This window comes from Paramormyrops kingsleyae, chromosome 6 (assembly GCF_048594095.1).
Source record: "Paramormyrops kingsleyae isolate MSU_618 chromosome 6, PKINGS_0.4, whole genome shotgun sequence".
Classification (NCBI taxonomy): domain Eukaryota; kingdom Metazoa; phylum Chordata; class Actinopteri; order Osteoglossiformes; family Mormyridae; genus Paramormyrops; species Paramormyrops kingsleyae.
Window position 1 is genome coordinate 24092208 of NC_132802.1, and position 21016 is coordinate 24113223.

The window sequence follows — 21016 nt, forward strand, 5'->3', positions numbered from 1 at the left end:
CTTGGGGACCCACAGACAGTCCACATTTTGTGGACTGTCTAGGAGGGAGCTTGGAGAGAGCAAAAACGTGGACTGGCTGTAGGTCTCTCACATCCATTCATTTATCCAGAGCATGGTCACAGGAGACCTGGGGCACATCCTCAACAGCACAGGACGCTTTCCAGGGACACACCCTGCACACGTTCTTGGGTCCTTCTCTTCCACTCTCATGGTTCTTTAGGGACAGAGGGACACTTTATGTAAATCAACTAAAATGTTTGTTATTTTATTCAGTTTAACCTTTACTGACTTTACAGTCAGAGAGACAGACATTATTTTACTTGAGCATAATATCAGCTATTTGTCCCTCATAAGTAAATATTAATCTGCTCTAAGTGGTATTTTTGACCAGTTCATATAATACAACTTTGTATTACAGTGTTACATTTTTCCCACAAAGTTGGAAACAGAAATGTCCAAAATATTTTGGTATGCATATCAAGACATTTTGGGCAATTCTATGCTTCCAAATTTGTGGGAACAGTCTGGGGAAAGCCCTCCTTGGTTTCAGCATAACTGTGCCCCAATGGACAAAGCAAGGTCCAAAAATACATGGATGAGTTTGCTGTGGAAGAACTTGACTGGCCAACAACTTAACCTCAACACCATCAAATACCTCTGGGATGAACTAGAACGGAGATGGTGAGCCAGCCTTGCAAGTCCAACATCAGTGCCAGAGCTCACAAATGCTCTTCTGGATGAATGGACAAACATTTCTGCAGACACACTCCAAAATCTTGTGGAAAGCCTTCCCAGAAGAGGGGCAGCTGTTATAGCTGCAAAGGGAGAACCAACTCCATATTGATGCCTATGAATGGGCTGTCATAAAGGTTCCTGTGGGTGTAATGATCAGGTGTTACAATACTTTTGTCCATATAGTGTATTATAAATGAAAAGAAGTACCAGATCCATAGTAGTTGGGATGTGATGAGATTACAGAAGGCATAATATCATTTTTTTTATTAAAATTTTTTTAATCTTCCAATACTGATACCGATACCAATCCAATATTTTTTCCCCTTTACCAACTACTAAGAATTAAACTCAGGTTCTCATCTCTGAGGTGGTTTGTTGTGTTGTGGTTGCAGCAACACCCTGTAATCAGTGCATATTCCTTACCTATCTCTAGTCAAACAAAAGCTATGCTACTATGCTCCAGGAAATCTATGGCCAACATGACTTACACAAGTCTGCTTCTTTGTATCCTTCTCTTGTTTGGAGATAAACTTTGTAAGCTTCTTAGTATTGTAGATAGACTGTTTTGTCCTCTACCACCATTTCATATCAAGATGGAATCCATGTGAATCCGTGTAATACCTGTCTGCACCTTGCAACGCATCGATTGGGATTTTCTGTGAGAAGCCCTGAATGCTATGTTCAGATTCCATTCGAGTTTTAGTCACTGGATGAACACATTCAGTGGACAGTATATCAAGCAAGCCTGTAGTTGATTCTAAAGGAATGTGTTAAATTGCTGTAGCAGTTCATTGGCAGCTGGAAAACAATTTACTTCAATATTCATGCCTGGGTACCCATAGAATCTTATTTAAATATGTACTTAGCAAAACTATTTTGTAGAGTATCTTCTATCACTTTACACAGTAGTCTTAGACTACATGTATCATTTGGTTGTTTGTATATAGTACATTGTTCAAATTTATATATTTATGTCCTTTCATACTGTGCTCATGTTGTGTGTATTGTCTGATCCTGTCTGTTATTGCTACTGTAACACTGAAATTTCCCTTTGTGAGATTTAAAATTTGGTTTCACGTTATACAAAATGAAACCATTTAAAAGATCTAATGGAACATCACTAAACGTGGTACCTCTTGCACATGTTGCTGCCTGGAAGGTGTGCCTTAGATCACTAATACACTCCCATTGGAGGGCTCGGGAGGGGGGCGGTGCTAGAACGACCCCCATCGTCCTACAACTACAGACCCCTTGAAAATTCTGTTTAACCTCCAGAACACAAATCGAGAGTTATCGTTAAGGGCTGTTTTTAATCACACAAGATTCGTTTTTTCCCAAGCAGAATTAAAGAAAATAATCCAGAAACAGCGGAAAAGAAAAGGTGGTATAGAAAAAGCAGGGAAGTACCACGTAAATCTAGGAGTTGATCAAAATTAAGTGACTCGCAAGTGGTAAGTTCCTCAATAATTATGATTTTAACGATATGTAATTTCAGTGAGTAAATGCGAATGTTTTGCAGGTTTATATCTGTACAAAGTGTTTTTTTCCTTTGAAAAATAGAGCAACAAGAAAATGATTTGTGCCAAAGAAGTTCTAATATGGGGAAAGTGTTTGTTGTGTTATTTGTAAGGCTGTTTCAAGATACTGCTCTTGCTTCTGTGTAGACGAAACGGGTTGACCGCGATTAGAGATTTTTTTTAACTAAATAGATTTTTTTCCAGACAAGCAGAGATGTCTGGGCCATGTGGCCCGTCAGTCTATTCTCTCGGCAATTCAAACGCTGCCATTTACGTGTTCAGCCAGTCGGGATTTTATATGGGAAGAAAGCGCTTTGAACATGTTGCCATTGTGAAAGTTTGCGACCTGTAATTCTAAAATGCATACACGATGCTCTGAAACTCCGATCTCAAAAATATGTCCATAACTTGTGATACTAGCTTCTGTTGTAAAATCTAGATTATGTTTTGAAATTGATCGGGAAGTTTGAAGAACGTTCAAATGTAACGTGATTCTGTAATTTATCATGTCCTCTGTCTCGGTAATTTGTTTTTTTTTTCTTTATTATAACAAATAAAGTAACATCCGAGCTCGCCGTAAAGACCTGACCTACTGTGTTTTTGCACATTTTAAGTAATCTAATACAATATTGCGAGTTTATTTATATCCAACGTCATTTTCCATTCAGTGTCCGATTTATGTTTACTGCATTTATTCATTTGCAAACACGTGAATACTTTAAACTGCTTATGTGATTTCGCTATCCAGAAATTGCGCCTCCCCCACATACCACAGCCAAGGCGTTCAGTCCGAAACCGAGGGCTAAAACACTGAAGACACCCCAAGGAAATAGGGGCCGTTCAAATACAACATTCAAGATCCACAAAAACGATCAATTTCAATGATCAGTTATCATTATTTTTTTTGTTTCGCGTTGTCGCATTACATTAAAACGTGTACTTCGACACAATTCTAGACTGCAGTTGCAATGCAATAAATAGGAAGAAATAACTTAATCTAGTCGAATTTAAAACGGCCAGAAAATGGTTAAGAAATATAAGTGCAGTTTTGTGTATAAGACATTTAACTTTGTGATTCCATAGTTTCCTTTTAGAGGAAAGTTACTCATATCGCTCTTTGACATGCTGCATTATAGCTTTATTCTGCATTTTGGCTCAGATATAGTTGGCCCATAATTCACTGGCTGGGTTTGAGTTTCAGCTGTCCAGTTTTGTCAGGCTAAGGCTTGAAATAGCACATATAACGTAGCAGTCTAAGTGTTATTATCCAGTCTATTTGATCGGCTCTGTAGAAAAAGACATGATTTGCATGTGACAGTTTGTTTTTTAGATTGTTTTTCATGTCATTCTAGAGTCAGTACTTACAACCATGCTGAATTTTCCCTGCACTGGACAGTAATCAACATTTTCTTGATTAGAGAAGAAATATAATGATTGGTGCTGTTACCGATTAATAATACATTAACATTAGAACAGTTTCGATGACCATTTCTTAAAAATCTAGGGTTAGAAATGGCCTTTTCCATTAGTCGGCAATATGGCGGACGGACGAGGGTCCAAATAAAGAGCGAAGGCCTCAGTTGTATGGGAGCACGTCGCATTGAAAGTGTATGAAAATGCAGTCGTCGCAGAACTATCACAACAGCACGACTGCAATGGAACAACAAATTAGAAGAAGACATTAAGGAACTAACCGTTAGCAGATAAATATAAACATTGCTGACTTTGGTCAGCTGGCTGGCGTGAGATTTTGAATTCCAGACAAGTCTGCACACGCATTTACATGCATGTAAGAGTTTTATTACCTTGTAAATAGTCTGTATGTTTTGCAGATTACCCCCAACGCTTTTGATGTAGCTAATTTTAGGATTATAATAGAATAGCCTAATATCGGTTTGCCGTAAGATTTCTTGCGTGAGTACAAAGCATGATTAAAACCTCTTGATTTAAATTTAGCTTACTTTATTCTACGATTCCTGTACCTCAAGGTAATCGACGCAGAATAACAAAATATGAATTATATATTAATAACCTATGTACAGGGTTGCCAGCTCTCACGCATCTGGCGTGACACTCACGGTTTCAGACTCACGCTGACGTAAGAAATCTTACGGCAAATATGTGTTATTCCATTATGAACTTGCTACATTAACAAAGTTGGGGTAGTCTGCAAACGCTGCAGACTATTTACAAGGTAATAAAACGCATTATATATAACGGTTGTGTCATTTAATTTTGTGAACGATATTGGAGAAAGTTAACGTTATAATTGATTGTGATATATATTGCGGTATATAAAAACTAAGGAGTGGGAGTCTATCTAATGTGTTGGTCTTACCTGGAGTTACCGACACAAAGCGTATCACTTGCAGTGTCAGAAAGCTGAATTTCCTTCTTAGTCAGACAACTTGTCGGATTTAAGGTGCCACAGTTTAATTATACTTTGTCATCGTTCACTTACGTTTAGTCCAGACCACCTTAAATCTGATAAGTTATCCGGCTAAGAAAGAAATGCTGCTTCAGCACACAGTTCTTATTCGCTTTTCTCATTCTCCCAGCTTATTTTGTTAAATTTCTTACGATTTGTTTTTGGTTGCTCAAAAATATTTTAGTTTTGTGTCCTATGTCAGTTTATAAAATATTCTGTCGCTGTTCTCCCGACATGGCCGTTGCATGTGCAGGCCTATCCCGGCGGTGCAGTGGTTAGTCTTGTAGACGTCCACCCTCTTTGTGTTGCGCAGTTAGTATTTTCCGTCCATGTGGACGTGGGTTTACGCAAGTTCCTCCGGTTTCTGACCACAGTCCAAAAACATTCAACTTAAGTGTATATATGTAATTGATAGGAACTGCCCTATTCGGATTATTTCAAATAATATTTGTTTGTCTGTAAATGAATGTATCGTTTGCAATGCGTTGGTGTCACGTCTTTCGTTAACCCCTGCCTTGAGCTCATTGTCCTCGAGACAGGCTCCGCACCTCCACGACCATAATACAGGACAAGCGATATACAAGATGAACGAATAAACTGTTTTATTGTCAACTCATCTTCATTTTCTCTGCACTCCAGATGCTTTGGGGCATATTGTCAATTTGATATTGATAATGAAGACTAATAGAAACAAAATGAAAATGTTATCCTAGGTATACTGTTTACACGGAATACTGTAAGATTTAAAGATATTCAAGTAAGAAGTTTTCATTCCAGATATTTTTTGTTTTCTTCATTTCAACTACAAGTTCTTGAACAGAAAACTTAGGGTTTTAATGTTTTAAAGTTAATGTACTTGCATTTAAGCATGGAAAATGAGACATTTGTCCATTGCGTAAAAAATGAGTTAAATGTTAGCTAGAAACAAATACCTTAATATTAGTAAATATAATGTTCATCTGTGTTAATTAATGCTTCTTACAATATCTTGTAGATTAGTTATTGTGATTGAGTTATACCTTTGAATAAATTATAAGTAAATCTACATTTCTTTCCATTGTGCAGTACATTATTGAAATTTCAGATATATTTTTGTATATTATAAAAATAAACAGTTGGAGGCATAAGAGAATTTTTTGGTTGGTTGTTCGTGGTTCCACTGGCTTGTAACAGCTGTTCATCACCACTGGAGGTAATGTCATAATAATTTCTGTGTGAATCACTTTAATTGAATGATGCCAATGTTTTAAAGTGCCCTTCAGAATTTCCACTCAGACTATATCTGAGTCTTCCAGACATCTGGTGGTATGGATGAGCTAAGCCATTCAACTGTGAAAATTCCATGTTGCTTAAACATGCCTTTTGAGGATATCTAAGATTAGACTGGTTGTTATTTCCATGTTATTTCAGGACCTTTAAACTTCAGCCAAAAGATGCTGACCTTTGAGGCCCTTATTGTATTCCCCAGGGAGTTTTGGGACCAGTCTACCACCACAGACACTTGAGCCCGCTAATATGATAACTCAAAAAGTATTTGATGGATCTTTTTCAATGGGGGGCCAAATTGAAATTGATCAAATTTCGAGACAGTCTGCCCCAAAACTGAAGCAGCGCAGCATAATGATAGCAAAGAAATTAGCAGTTTTGATACTAGATGTTGTTAGCGCAATAGCTCGAAAAGTATTTGAAGGATTTATTCAGACTTCACAGAGACATTGTGGGGATGAAGCCCTGGAACTGATCAATTTTTAACACAAATCTCCCCAAAACTGAAACAACACCGCATAGTGGCAGAAAAAGGAAGGGTGACTGCAGACATCATTTGACATTGTGAATGTTATAAGTCAGTGTTTCCCAGGGGTACACAAAATCATGTTTCGGGGTACGCCAGAAGCAATGAGCACTTTCTCATTGGCTGAGGGTGCCTGAGTACCTGGCCCTTTTGCCAAAACATTTGAAAGTGTCCCGCTTATGAGGATGTAAGTGGCTTTTTCAGCATCATGTAAAATTTACAGAGGGAACCCCACTGACCCCCTGGGTGGCCCAAATTTACTGAGAGCATTGCACTGTGTAGCGCTAGAGAGCAGGGCGGGGGAGGAAGGGGGGTTTACTGGGTCAGTCCCTGGGCCCTGGGTCAAGGGGGTCACAAAAGGGCCCTCTGACCTTTAAATAATCTGCTGGAATAATTTGTCCAAAATTCACATTTGTGAAAACTTTATATTGTATTTGTGAATCACATAAGCTTCTTGTTTGTTTATCTTCCTAATTTTTCTTGACATAGTGTCAAAGATAATTTTACTTTCCCTCCCTATACTGCAAAAATGGTTTGGTCTGCTCTTTTAGCACTGGTCAAATAAACTCACTGTCTTTCCAAAAGCAACATTTTACAATGCAGAAAAAGCAGCAATGATGTATTGAGTTTTCAAGCAAATTTTAGTTAAATATGCCTGAGATGTTGGAGAGGTGATACACCTGATTTAACATTTCATAGATTTCTAGCAGACCCGGAAAGTGGATCAGACAGGAGAATTGGCAGCCTACTGAATACACACATTCGTGTATTATTTGTATGTATGATTTATGTGTGGTTTTTGTATTATTTATTAAAATTAAATTTCAGTCTCTAGTTAAATTTCTGACCTTTTTACTGGCAATTTTAAGGAAGTAAAAATGGAGCATTGAAGTAGAGAAATGATGAATAATATTGTGATAATTATTGATTTCAATTGATATAAAAAAAATGATGATAAAATATTTCACCATACTGCCCAGCCCTAGGGTCCAAATTGATTTACACACAATTGTTTGATGTACTGTCTGTCATTAGACATTGCAGCATTAATAAGATAAGGATAAAAGTCTTATCTTCAATATGATATTATAATTTCTTCAATATGATATAATTTCTGGGAATTTCCCATACACTAGTGCCGTGTACATGATCAGCCAGAAAATAATTGTATGCTTCTAAACTTTTATAAGCTTTAAACTGCTCATGCCTGTATTGAGACATGGTGTGAACTAGATATTTGACAGTGTCATAGTACTTCAGATGTTGCCCACGGTGCAATACTGCAGAGGTATGAAAAGATGTCATCAGTATGGATCATGTATACCAGCCTTGTTGAGTTTCTGTTGATATCAAGTATTAGTTGAGATTTACATGTTAAAAGACTAGATAAAGGAAGCTCATGATTAACCACAGGTGTGTCACTATTGCAATTTTTATGGCCAACAAAATAGTAGGGACGGGTTGGCGATGATCTTGTTCCCGGGCATGAATAAGAAACATGGCAGGACTGCTTGAGAGGGTATGCAGCAGTAGGTTGAATATCTGTGGGGGTAGGGGACTAAAGAATTAAGAAGAAGTGCTATGTGGTAATAAGTAGTAAAGGAAGGAAATAGATGCAGCAAAATACACTTGGTCATGTGAACTGTAACTCTAAAAGTATTTGATGGCAGTATTTTAAGTAACTCTAAAAAATTTAAGTAACTTTCTCAAAATTTGCTAACACATTATCTGGGTGAAGGTGAAGAAGTGGTCAAAATTGCAGCAACATTGCAGTGTCAACAGAAGGAAGGGCAGCTTTGGACCCTTGATCTTGTTAGCATGATAACTCAAAAATCATTTGTCAGGTCTTTTCCAAACCTGGCAAATCTTGTGAGTACGATAACCCAAAAATATTTGAAGGATCTTTTTCAGCCTTTGTAAACACATTGTATGGGTTATGATGTGGATCTCTTCAGATTTTGGGACAAAACTCACAATTGAAGCAATGCTGCTTATTTGCAGCATTTTAAGTTTGATTTAGACAGCATGCTTTACCTTGTGAATGGGATAACTCTATTTGATATTATTTATATTTACTTTATTTGTTATTTGAGGGCTCTAATTTCCACATTAGATTATTTAGATTATAAATAATGTAATGGAAATAGCGAAACATACCTAAGGCTTCTGAAGTTTCCCGATTTCCTCTGCATATCCTTCTACAATTACCACTACAATTCCCACCATTTGCCTCTTCTCCATTATTACCATGAGACACCAATTTGCACACTGCAACCACCTACTGTGAGAATGATGTACAACATGCCACACACAGAGAGCTACCCCCCTAGAGCCTTGATGAGTGAGACTCTTTTCTCCCACTGGACCCTTCTCCACAAATCACTCCAAAATTGAAGCAGCAGCACTAGGTGGCAGCAGAGAGCAGAAAGGAAGATTGCAGTAGCCATCTTGTCAACCCAGCCATTTGCTATCTAAATGTATTCCTTTTTTTTTGTTGCAAAGAATGCAAACTTCCTAGGAACATTATAGAGGTGAGGAGAAAAAGAAGAGGAAGAAGCAGAACATGGTCAGTGGTATTTAAACTCTGTCATGCCAGATGATTTTCTGAATATTCTAAAATATAGTTTGCATATTTTTTTTAGACGCTAGCACCCCTCAGCAGATTTTATCAGTAGCAGGTTAGTGTGGTAGCAGGTTGGCAAACTTTGTGGGGAATTTCACTAAAGCATCAGGGTCTTTTAATAATAATAATAATAATAATAATAATAATAATAATAATAATAATAATAATAGTGTTGTATTATAGTTCAGCAAAATTTATCATGGATAAACCCACCCAATTGGCAAAATTTATGATGGGGGAATTAATATGTGTCATTGAGCCCTAGTCTTAGTCAGCACATCAAAGAACAGATACAGATCCAGTGAACCTGTGTTGAGACAAGTCACCAAAATTTGGAAAATTAACTTTTCTAGTTAATACTAATTATTAAAGTCGACAGGTCCAGAGGAGAACATCTTAAAGAACCACAATGATGTGAAAAAAGTGTACTTGGGAAAATCACCTTCATATTCTATCGATTGATCCATCCATCCATCCATCCATCCATCCATCCATCCATCCATCTGCTCTCTGTTTGTGGAATTTTCTAATAATGCAAGCTACTTTAAAAGTGTTTAGTGTCTCAAAGTTAATATATAAAAAGGGCCAGATGAAAGTAAGCTTCCCTGTGTACTGGTGATATTCAGATTTTTTTTATTTAAATTTGGACTGAATATCATTCTAGCTTAATGCAAAATCTAGTGTTGTAGTTCTCGAGACCGGTCTTGGTCTCGAGACCGGTCTCGAGAGCAATTTTTTGTGGTCTCGGTCTTGTCTTGGTCTCGAATCTATTTGGTCTCGGTCTTGTCTTGGTCTCGACTCTATTTGCTCTCGGTCTTGTCTTGGTCTCGGACATAGCGGTCTCGATGAGATGGGGAAAAAAAGAGAAAACTGCACATCCTCACAGAACAGTATCATTATTTATTACGCGCCTCAATTCAAATGCAACCAGTCAGATGCATCCATTTCAAAAACTTTACATTTTATACATTTTCTCCACGGACACTGCCAGTGCTTCACAGTCCACACACATCATACACATCGTATCATACATCGGCAAAAAAATGTCCGAAAATGTCCGCGAAGTCTATAGCATAGTTATAATTCAAATAAATTAGGTATTTTACATTGATTAGAAAGCATGGTCTTGGAGGTGCAAGTCAATCTGGAGGCTCATTCTCTTCAATTCAAAGCAAAGGATCATTACATAGCTGTATTCATAGCTTACCCGAGGCCTCTGTCCCTGGTATAAGAGACTTAATATGAACATCTTTCTGGTACATCCTATCTCTTTCCCTTGACGAGGTCTGATAAAATGGTTATAGGAGAGGATTGCTGAGAATATTATTTTCTATCAGGTCTCGTAACTATGACAAATCTGGGAGATTATGAGAGACATATGGACATACGGACAATATAATTGAAAAGATAACATGAATTTGATTTAACGAGTAATGACACTTTACAGCAATGCCTTTTTTCTCTACAGTTGATCTGGGTAATGTGATGTCGATTCTAGCCCTAGTCTGTTTTCGGTCTTGGTCTTGGTCTCGACCAGTCTTGGTCTTGGTCTCGCCTTAGTGTGTCTTGGTCTTGGTCTTGGACTTGGTCTTGGTCTTGGTACCCTCAAGTCTCGGCAGTGTCTTGGTCTTGATACCCTCCGGTCTCGGCCATGTCTTGGTCTCGGTTTAGGCGGTCTTGACTACAACATTAGCAAAATCTACTGTAAGGTTCCATTAAGTGCTTTAATACTTTAATGTAAAGTTACTTTACATCCATATCAGTATCTCACTCAAAAAAAGCAAGGTGATTTCTTAAACAAATCTGATTCATTAACAATTCAGCTACTGACTGACCCAATATTACTTTTAACTATAAACTATAAAACTTTTAAGTGGAGGACTATTTTTGTTTTTCGCTCTTACTTTTTGATATGATTGCAGCATAGGATGTCAAGCACTGTAGTCAAATTGGGAAAAAACTATTGAACAGTTAATCTCAACACCATTGTAGTAATAACTCTGTTTTCTCAAATGCTAAGGACTGCCATCTGAGAGAATGGCGCGGTCTAGATGGAATTCCAAAGCAAGATTAGGAATACTGTCCCGTTATGGCATTGCAACTCATGGAATGGCAAAACTGTAATTTTTTAAAAAGTTTTTTGATATGCGCTACTGATGCTTGGATTTTGAAAAGTTTCTGTTTAAAATGGCTTTGAAATTTCAGTCATCTAAAGTTTTGTTGTGACCCATCTGCTTCATGCCATGGAAGTGAATTAGCCCATATCTGACTGAAGTTATAAGCACAATGTAATATTCCATGTTAACATGCATTATTAATAGAGGTGTTTTGAAAGAAAGGCAATTTTCTGTACCTAGAAAAGACTTAAAGACCTTTTTGAAAATACAAAAAAGCGATTTTCCATCTTCTCATTATAGAAGCAAAAAAGAATCATAATAGAAACTCATTAGAATTTGTGGAAGTCCTTGAAGGTGAACTTGCTGGCAGTATAACCCTATGGTAACCATCCCACCCCACATCCAGCATTAATAAAATGCTTGTAAAAATTACTGTGGCTAAAGTAACATCCTGATAAAAACAAAAAACACTTTTCCCTCTCCATCCGCTATATAAACTACTCCAAAAGTAAGCAGAGCCCCTTCTTATCTTCACTGTACGGCTGATGAGGCCAGTGGAAAACCTCTAGACGTGTTTGAATTTCCATGCCCTCACCAGCAATTGTCATCGTGCGTGGTATTGGGTGCTTGGTCTTTTTACGGCAACCACTCGGTGACTTTATCTCATGAACAGTTCACCAGCCAGCATGTACAATCCAGTGTATTTGAACTGATTGGCAGTGTGTAAAGACAGTGCTTACAAAAATGCTAAAATAGGCTCTCTGTGATATCGCTCAGGTAACCAAGGTACCAGTTCTAGAAAAGCATCACTGCTGTACCTCACTTTTGATCTAACATCTCTCTAATTGAACTAATCAGTTGATCTTAAGTGGATGTATTATGGACTGTGGACTATGGTCAATTATTATTTGTTTTAATTATTGACCAAATAAGCACACCACTGTTTGAAAAATAACGAACTTTTTATTCCTCTGATGCTCTTTCCGTGTTTTTAGGACTCATTCCCTTTTTTAAAACATGAAAATCATCTTTAAAATACTCACAAATACTCCATTACTTCTTATGTTGGACATTATTAGCTGAACATTTGACATTTATACTCTGGAATAAAAGATGTACACAGTAAAATAAACATGAAAGCCCTGTATTCAAATGTGGAAAAATAGGCCAAGTTAATGATTTATTAGCAAAGTTCAACATTTCATTACAACTACATTGCAATCAGCTACAGTATAACTGGGTCATGGTTTTTTCAATCTCAGTGGCATCTGTGGCATCATTAAAGCAAACTATCAATATGTTGAATCTGATTATTTGTAAAGGTATAACCCAGATGCACTGATAAAAACATCCAAACAATTTTGATTAAATATAATACAGGCTTCTATGTGTGTGTGTGTGTGTGTGTATATATATATATATAATTAAATCATTAACCAAAAATTGAGTATTTTGAATGTTTTTATTATGAGGCTTTATTAAATGAAAAGTGGAACGCATGACAATATATATATATACACACACACACACGCATTTTGGAGAGGGGCTTTATTTCCTTGGAAATCCATCTCTCCAACAGCAGATGAAAGACATCCTTAATGTGTGAAGTGAAAAGTTTTAGTTGGGTGCAGGCTTCGTTGTTTTTGTTGCCTGGACTTTGTAACACGTACATCAGAAACTGCAGCGTAGTCCTTCCAGAGTTTATTTTTAGGCAGACTCATTAATGGACTCGCATGAATGCCCATATCTTTCCATCTTTCCATGTGTCCTTTCTGAACAATGGCTTATCTAGCTGTACAGCTGCAGTGACCCAGAGCTTGAGAAACACAAAGTTTTCTCTGGAAGGCTGGGAAGCCTTTTACGCAGTAATGTGTCAAGGGCAGAATAGTGTCACCAGTTGTCACCAGTCATGTGTAAATCAAAACACTACCTGCTGAGCCACCATGTCACCTGGGACAAAATACAGAATGACACATGTCACCTGGGACAAAATACAGAATGACACATGTCACCTGGGACTAGAACACTGAATGACTGAATTTACTATTAGAACAGGTGTTTTATTCATCTATAAATATGTATCTTTGAGGAATTATTTTATCTGTCAAATATCATTGTTTGGGTTTATAAATGATGTGTTTCATTTGACAGTGGACAGAGATTCCTTTCTCATATTCCTCACCTCTTGCAAGCTTACCCATCTTGGAATCCATTTGTCACCATCACATGTACCTTGACTGTGCCCATTGCTAGGAATCCTAGGGCCAGTGTCTAATGGGGGGAACATCTGTCAGTCTGGACAAGAAGATAAAGACATTTTTGGTGCAAAACAGTAATGATTATTTTTGCCTTGTTGGTCCAATTCCGTCATCTCTTTGAAGCCCCCCAGCTAGATATTGCAGCACTGATTTAAAATTATAGGCAGATTATTTTTACAGTGCTGACAGAAATTTGAAATGAGCCCAGCAAGGGGTGGAACACAGTGGATAGAGTTGAGGGGTTCAGCAGTAAATACCACTGGTTTCATTTTACTGTGTGAAGTTCTTTACAAAATCATTAACCAAAAATTGAGTATTTTGAATGTTTTTATTATGAGGCTTCATTAAATGAAAAGTGGAATGCATGACAAGTGGTATAGAAGATTTGTATTCAAATATGGCACTACATTCACTGTCATTTCATGGCTCAGGATATTTGAAAACTACTTGAAATTATACTATCCAATGATTCCATAACTGCATTATCCATTTTAGAGGGATGATATGTATTGACTTTTTGAGCACTGAACTAAGAGGGGACAGTCTTAAGCAAAATACTGTCAGATTTAAACACAGGAAATGGACATAAAGATCATATGGAACAACAAATTGTAAGCTGATTAGAACCAACCTTCATCCTTCAGAACTTCTAGAGGAACTCAATGAAACTTCACTGCTTAGCTAGTAGAAAAATTATGCCAAAGGAGATTATGCAAAAGGACCAGTACCAACTGATTTAGGGTCACACTGCCTAAAATCCAACTTCATGCAATGAAAAATTACTGATATCCTGGACCAACTATGCTGCTTAGCACTGAAATCTGCACCATAGTGCCGTAGAAAACAAAATCATTGTGAGAGAGGAAGAACATAAAGGTTGTTCTCTGCCGTTCTCTGTCTCAGTGTCACATTGTGTGGCAGCTATCTGTGTTCTCAATAGGGGTAATTTAGGGCATGAAACTCCCTAAAACTCAACTTAGCCAATGAACTCGTCTCACTGACAATGGAATAATGCTTACTGTATTTGTAAATAAGGCCACGTAGCACTGGCTATGCACAAATACGCCTTGGTGGAAAACTCTTGCGGCTTTTTTTCTGAATATGTATTATATTAGTCTTCTAACAATACTCTGTTCACTGCCAGAAACCTCAGGAAACAGTGAGCACCTCATACGTAGGATATACAGAGTGACATCATGGAACCTGCCCAATCCGAGATGAGCATTCTGACCAATGGCAAGAATGACCTGGGAGAGGACATGGGCATGCCAATGAAGACGCTCCTAGAGGATGATCAGTGAGCATTTGATCCTGTGTAACATTACAACTTTGTAACACTACAATCTTGTTAGACTGTCCTGCATACAAGTTTCATTTCAGTCACGCTGACATTTATCGTTGTCAGATGTCCCTTCTGTCAACAATTGATGGTGGCACCTTATATCTAAATTTTTTAAGTAGTTATGTTTAATTACGCATGTCTTTAAGTTGTGTCTGTGATATATCTTTAACATCAAAATCTGATTGGTTCTTAACAATAATAATATCATCATCAACAACAGCAGCAATAATAATAATAATAATTCAGTTAATTGTGATAATTTGTGATTCTTTAGAGAAAATGTAGAATACTATTCTTTTAATCATAATTAAATTTAATAATTTATTAAGTACCTGGTGAAAATTAATACCGGAATATTGGACCTTAGCAGCAGGAGAAACTCTTTTAAATATGGACATAACCATTGACCAGCATGACATCATGTTCAGCCTAACAATTTGTTATCTTGCTAGTTGACGTTATGCTGATGTGTTTTCCAAGCTTTTCTGTGGCTGAAATATGGATTTTTCCCTGGTTAATAAATACCTGCCGTTCTTGAACCATGCTTTTGGGTATAACGGACTATTTTGACATTACACAGAATGTCTCTTATATTTCTGATTTGATTTTTTCTAAGCTTCTGTGCTCACGCTAACTGTGTTGCACTTTTTTGTTATTTACTGTCATATATTTACTGTTCTGTTGATAACTATTTGCTCACAGATCTGACCTTTTAATGTTCAAATAATGCCGTCATACATTTAAAAGGCGCTGCATGTCAGAATTATTTTCTGAATCTTCATAATGCAAGTAAATCTGATGACTGGGCTTTCATTCATCCCATAATGGTAGCTGAAGTGTGTATTTAGATTATTTTCAGTTATTGAATGAGAGGTTATCTTTCTTTCCACTACATTAAAACTGAGCTTGGATGCGAAGGAGGTTTTGATAAGGAAATGAAATCACATTTCCGGTTTACCATATAACGTTATTATAAATTAACAATACATGTGTGAAAATGTTGTGTATAATCCCGCACCTTATCACACCAGTCATCCCTTTTTAATACGCGTCATTTTTCAAACTACAGCACACTTGTTGTTATCAAAATTGTATTTCCACCAGGTTGTGACCAGGCTATTTCTGTGACCTGTTTCAGATATGAGGATGGTGAAGGGAATTTGGCAGAAAGTGAGGAGTTCCTGCCTTGTCCTGAGGGAAAGAAGCCCACACGCTTCACCGATGTGAGTCCTACGCCCCTGTTAGCCTCTAATAACCACTGCGTACCATCCTGATCTTTTTCCTGTTTACTTTTTTATCATTTAATCTTTATCGCTAAATTAAGTGTGGAAAAACTCTTGGAAGGAACAAACGTGAAAGTTTTGCTGAGAAATACATTTCCAACAGCCCTTTGTATGTTTTTGACAGTTTGAGGGAAAGACCTCTTTCGGCATGTCGGTGTTTAACCTGGGGAACGCCATAATGGGGAGTGGCATTCTGGGATTGGCGTATGCTATGGCCAACACTGGCATCCTCCTTTTCATGTGAGTCAAAGAATTTATTTCACTAATTTGTTTGTATCTGCATGTTTGCATTGATGACAGTCTGGGTGTTCTGATTTTTTTTCCATTTATTCCATGGTACACTTTGCTGGAAAAAGACGCCATAAATGTAGCTAATTTTTTCAGAAGCATAAGAGATACACACAGACAGCTAAAGTAACTGTCAAACGATAAAAAAAATGTTTTGCCCTTATAATGTGCAGTATTCTCTGTGTAGTGTTCTTACACCTTCTTACTAAACATTTGAAATTAAATGAAATTAAAAGTTTATTCAGAGCAACTTCTGTGAGTTGTTAATGTATACTCCACGGTATGACCTGCAATTAATGAAGATATTAAATAAGTCCTCTCTTAGAATCCATCTCCAGTGTATCTTACACTGCTATATTTAAACTATGAATGATTTTGGTGTAATTTAAACATGTAAATTTTATTAATTTCAATTTTACAGCTTAGGGTGTCTCCAGTTTCGGATAAACCCATCACTTTTTTTTCTCGATTTTGTTACAATAATTTGACTTGGTGTCTGTTTAATGTGACCATGCTGTGCTTAGTATTTATCAGAAATTTTCATTTTGGGAAGTGTTAATAGCTGGATAAATTAGTAATATAACTGCATATTAACCACTTAAAGCTTTTGGAAATGCTATATATGCAAAATAAATTGTGAAATCATAGCCTCTGTTTTTAGATGCAGCTGCAGTTAGGATACATGACATTAGCAATCGCTTGAGCAGGTTGTGAGGGCGTACATGGAGGGGAACGCTGAAATAGATGCGACCTTGGCTGTAACCATATACATCACGGGCTTCGGGAATGTTCATCGCCGCCTTCTGGGCCGACTGCGGGTGGGGGGATAGTGGGTGTGGTCAGGGGCGAGGTTCTTTGTTGCATAACCGCTGCTTGAGTTAGTTCACCTCACCCAGTAAGTAACCATTGACCATTGGCAATAGCCGTCTCTGTCCCACCCACATATAAAAGAACGATCTCATCCTTGCAGCCTGTCCACACCCACCTATGCAGCAGACCCTTGTACCAAACATAATAATGTTACAGAGGGCGGTGTAGGATGCTGGGGGTCAGGACCCATGATTGGAAGGTCTTCACATACAAGCACAAGCACAATGAAGTGTAGTTAATTATACAATAAGAGTAGTTAGTTATGCCACAGGTCCTGTTAAAGATAGGGGCTGTTATTTGATCACCTGATCTCCTTTTTCTAGTAGTAATGCACTTGAAAAGCACATATTTCTACGTGTTCTGTAGTTTTATTTATTTAATGTTGTATCACGTGACTCATTTTTCATTATCTAATTTAGTCATCCCTTGCACCCGTAGCTTCCGAGATATCCAGAACCCTGTATAGCATAAGCGGATGGTGAAAAAAGAATGAATAAGTCAAGTCAAATTTGTTTATAAAGCACATTTCAAAGCCGCACTTGTTGCCAAACCTTGTAATCCTTAAAAATATTTCTGATCCGCTTGCAGCTTCCTCCTAAGTGCTGTTGCTGCCCTGTCTTCCTATTCCATTCATTTGATGCTTAAAGCATCTGGAATTGTGGGTAAGCTCTCTTGCCTTTATGTCTACATAAAGAACAGATCTCGAAGGAAAGCATGGTTGTATGTAGGACAGAGTTGGTAGGTAAGATGTTGCCCGGTGATGCTTGGTGTTCGTCTCCTAGGCATCCGGGCCTATGAGCAGCTCGGTTTCCGTGCCTTTGGTACTCCCGGCAAGATGGCCGCTGGTATCGCCATTACTCTGCAAAACATTGGAGGTGTGAGTCTGTCGCTTCAGCACGAGTCGACACTTGCTATATTTCTGTTGCTTGACAATCAGCAAAATCACACTTTCACACTGTTACAGTTTAAAAATAAGTATAGTAATGATCCATTGCTCCTTAAAGAGAGAGAGAATGTGTATATTACTTGCTATCATTAACAAATGTACCAGGGAAATGTAAGGTATTGTATTTGTAGAAGTTACAAAATGTATGTATGTATGTATGTATGTATGTATGTATGTATGTATATATGTATGAGTGTGTATATATCTATATGTTTATTATCTATATATATCTATATTGTCATTTTTTAAAAGAGATTTTTAAAGAGATTTATCAAACCTGTTTGAGCTTAATTTGTCCTGAATGTGTTGTAACTGTGTAATTGATTTTTTTCTCCAATATTGCTACTGTTTTTCACTGAAATTATTACTGTTCTCTTGCCTTTCATTCTTACACAGCCATGTCCAGCTACCTGTATATTGTGAAGTCAGAGTTTCCCCTTGTTATCCAGGCTTTCCTGAAAGCAGACCCATCAACGGAGTGAGTATCAGTATTCCCATTCAATTGGCAAAATTACTGTGGACCAAAGTCCTGAATTTCTCTGCCCTAGAAGCCTAGTTGGAACAGAAGCTGAGTTGGATTCCAGATAAGTGTAAGAGTTACACCCAGCGGTGGGCCTCCACCTCCGCTGAACATACTGTCCTTTGGTAGAGTCATGTTCCCTACTTAGTGTTGAGAGACTCACTTGGGCAAGTGGAGTTGTGGCAGCCGTGAATGCATAGGCTACAGTCCCGACATCTATCATAGTCATTGATGGCTTTATCACCCATATAGGGTTGGTTGCACGTGTCATTGACCAGTTTTTAGATAATAAAGGAGGAATCGATTTGTATCTTTTGCTCCTATATATTACTCCAGTATTGTGAAAAGTTCCTGGTGTAAAATGAACACAATTTACACACATACTGATGAAAACTGTAGTTTACTTATCCGTTATTTGTCATGTGAAAATTCAGTTTATTCTTATAAACTACTAATCCCAGTATCTGGCCCTGTGACACTCGGACAGCCAGTCGTGCATGGCAGTGTCATGGGGGCCGGTGTCCTTGGCCAGTGTCCGGAGGTGAATCTGGGGGTGAGGTGGAAGTCCGTGAGTGTGATTGGTCGAGCTTGCCTGCGGATAACAGGAATGGCTGGCATAGCTCCACTGCTATCCAACCCACACGCATGGTTTTGTTGACAGCCATTCAAAGCTATGGTGCTGTTATGGTCAGTGGCTCAAATCTGTAACGCGGCTTTTCCATCCCCAGGCGAGGGTTCCGCCCCCCCCTCTAAATCTAGGCCAAGTCCGGTTCAGAGTGCTGAGCAATGGCATGCTGAATCAGCCTCAAATTCAGCCAGTTTTCCAGGCAATTTTTTCACAAACACACACGCGCGCACACACACACACACACACACACACACAGGTTTGTAATTATATCTTTGAGAATTTTCTGCAGCAAAAATTACATTTTAATTTTTCATAATTAAAAAAAAAAATGCCCGTAACTCAATTGGCAACTGTCCAAAAACGCCAAACAAACGGTGACAAAGTTCTCAAATAACTTTGGCTTGTGAAGTATCTGACTGTGTATCCCTGATCTGTAGCTTGCATGTCTCAGAATGGAATGCATGAAGGAAAAACCACCCATCTGCTGAAAATGACAGTGACCAAAATTTACTATGAATGTTACAGTTTTAGCAAAGAATTTTTTTTTGTTTTTCTCCCAGGATATTTTATGCTTTATGTTTAAATGTGCACATATTTTTTTATATAATGTAAATTCTAATAATATGTTTGTGTTCCCTTTGTGTATTTGGCAAAAATTTATGATAACATTAATTTGGCTGGAACCAAAGTCCTCATTTTCATAACATTTCTGATACCTAATTTGCCAAAACTCTCCTCAGGGGTACCCAAGCCATTCTATGTATTCCTTAAAGTTAGCCACCAGCTCAATTAATTGATTAATTATATGTGCCAGATAACTCAATGAGGTATTGTAAATGTAAATGTATTGTTTAGCCTAACAAGATGGCCAAGTGGTCGAGTGAAAAAATAAATAGGTGTGTTGGATGGTTGCTGCTAGTGCTGGCCTGACTTTAAGCAACATTTTGAAAGCTGACACACTATAGCATGATATTGTGATTTTACACCAACATGAAGATCTTATAAACATTAATTTTGTTGAATTCCTAAGACATTTGCATAGAATTGCAGGTTTGAATTTTCTGTTTTTTTTTTTTTGTTTGTTTGTTTTTTTAACTTAAAATAAAGTTCTGCAGGCATTTATGGGGTGTGACCTATCTGGCGATTAGAGGCTTTCAGTCTGCTGCAGTTACCTGAATGTAAGCCTTATGAACCTTGTGCATCGCGTTTTGAGAGGGATGGCTTTGTGGGGCGAGACAATGGCAGCAGTATGACCAGCAGAAAGATAGAGCTACACAGAGAAATGGGGAAGGACCACTGAACTTTTCCCTCTTTGACTGTAAAATTATACCTTTCTTCTCTTCTGAGTCAAATGCAAAGAAAGGTCAATTATGTGTGACCCAGCTGTGTGGGACTAAGCCTCCTTATGTTTAGTGTCTTTCAAGTCGCGTGGCAATTACAGCCGAACCTGCCCCCACAATAAATAGAGAAAGGAAGGAGTTAATGACTGTCTAGTGCCTTATATAAATCAAATATTTTTAGGGTAACAGGGAATTTTGTGATCCCTAAATTCCATTCCTGCTAAGGTAAGGAGCATGCACTGACACAGTGTATTTCTGCACCCATCACATGACAAACCATCTCAGGGATGAGAACCGGAGTGCAGGCGATACTTCAGCACCACACCAGT

The 21016-nt window shown here is 37.8% G+C and overlaps 1 protein-coding gene across 2 annotated transcripts in view; it reads left to right on the forward strand.

Moving 5' to 3' along the window:
• Positions 1–1978: 1978 nt before the first annotated feature.
• The window catches only part of slc38a3b (solute carrier family 38 member 3b), a 31334-nt gene continuing 12296 nt past the window's right edge, over positions 1979–21016 (forward strand). Inside the window, exons 1-8 of one of the 2 annotated variants that reach the window (XM_023805525.2) lie at positions 1979–2186; positions 8975–9038; positions 14615–14767; positions 15951–16035; positions 16220–16335; positions 17842–17915; positions 18036–18128; positions 18596–18677. In XM_023805525.2, coding sequence (XP_023661293.1) covers positions 14667–14767; positions 15951–16035; positions 16220–16335; positions 17842–17915; positions 18036–18128; positions 18596–18677 — 551 coding nt within the window. In that variant the 5' untranslated portion in view covers positions 1979–2186; positions 8975–9038; positions 14615–14666. The remainder of the gene's footprint in view (positions 2187–8974; positions 9039–14614; positions 14768–15950; positions 16036–16219; positions 16336–17841; positions 17916–18035; positions 18129–18595; positions 18678–21016) is intronic. The other variant, XM_023805524.2, reaches the window with a different exon arrangement.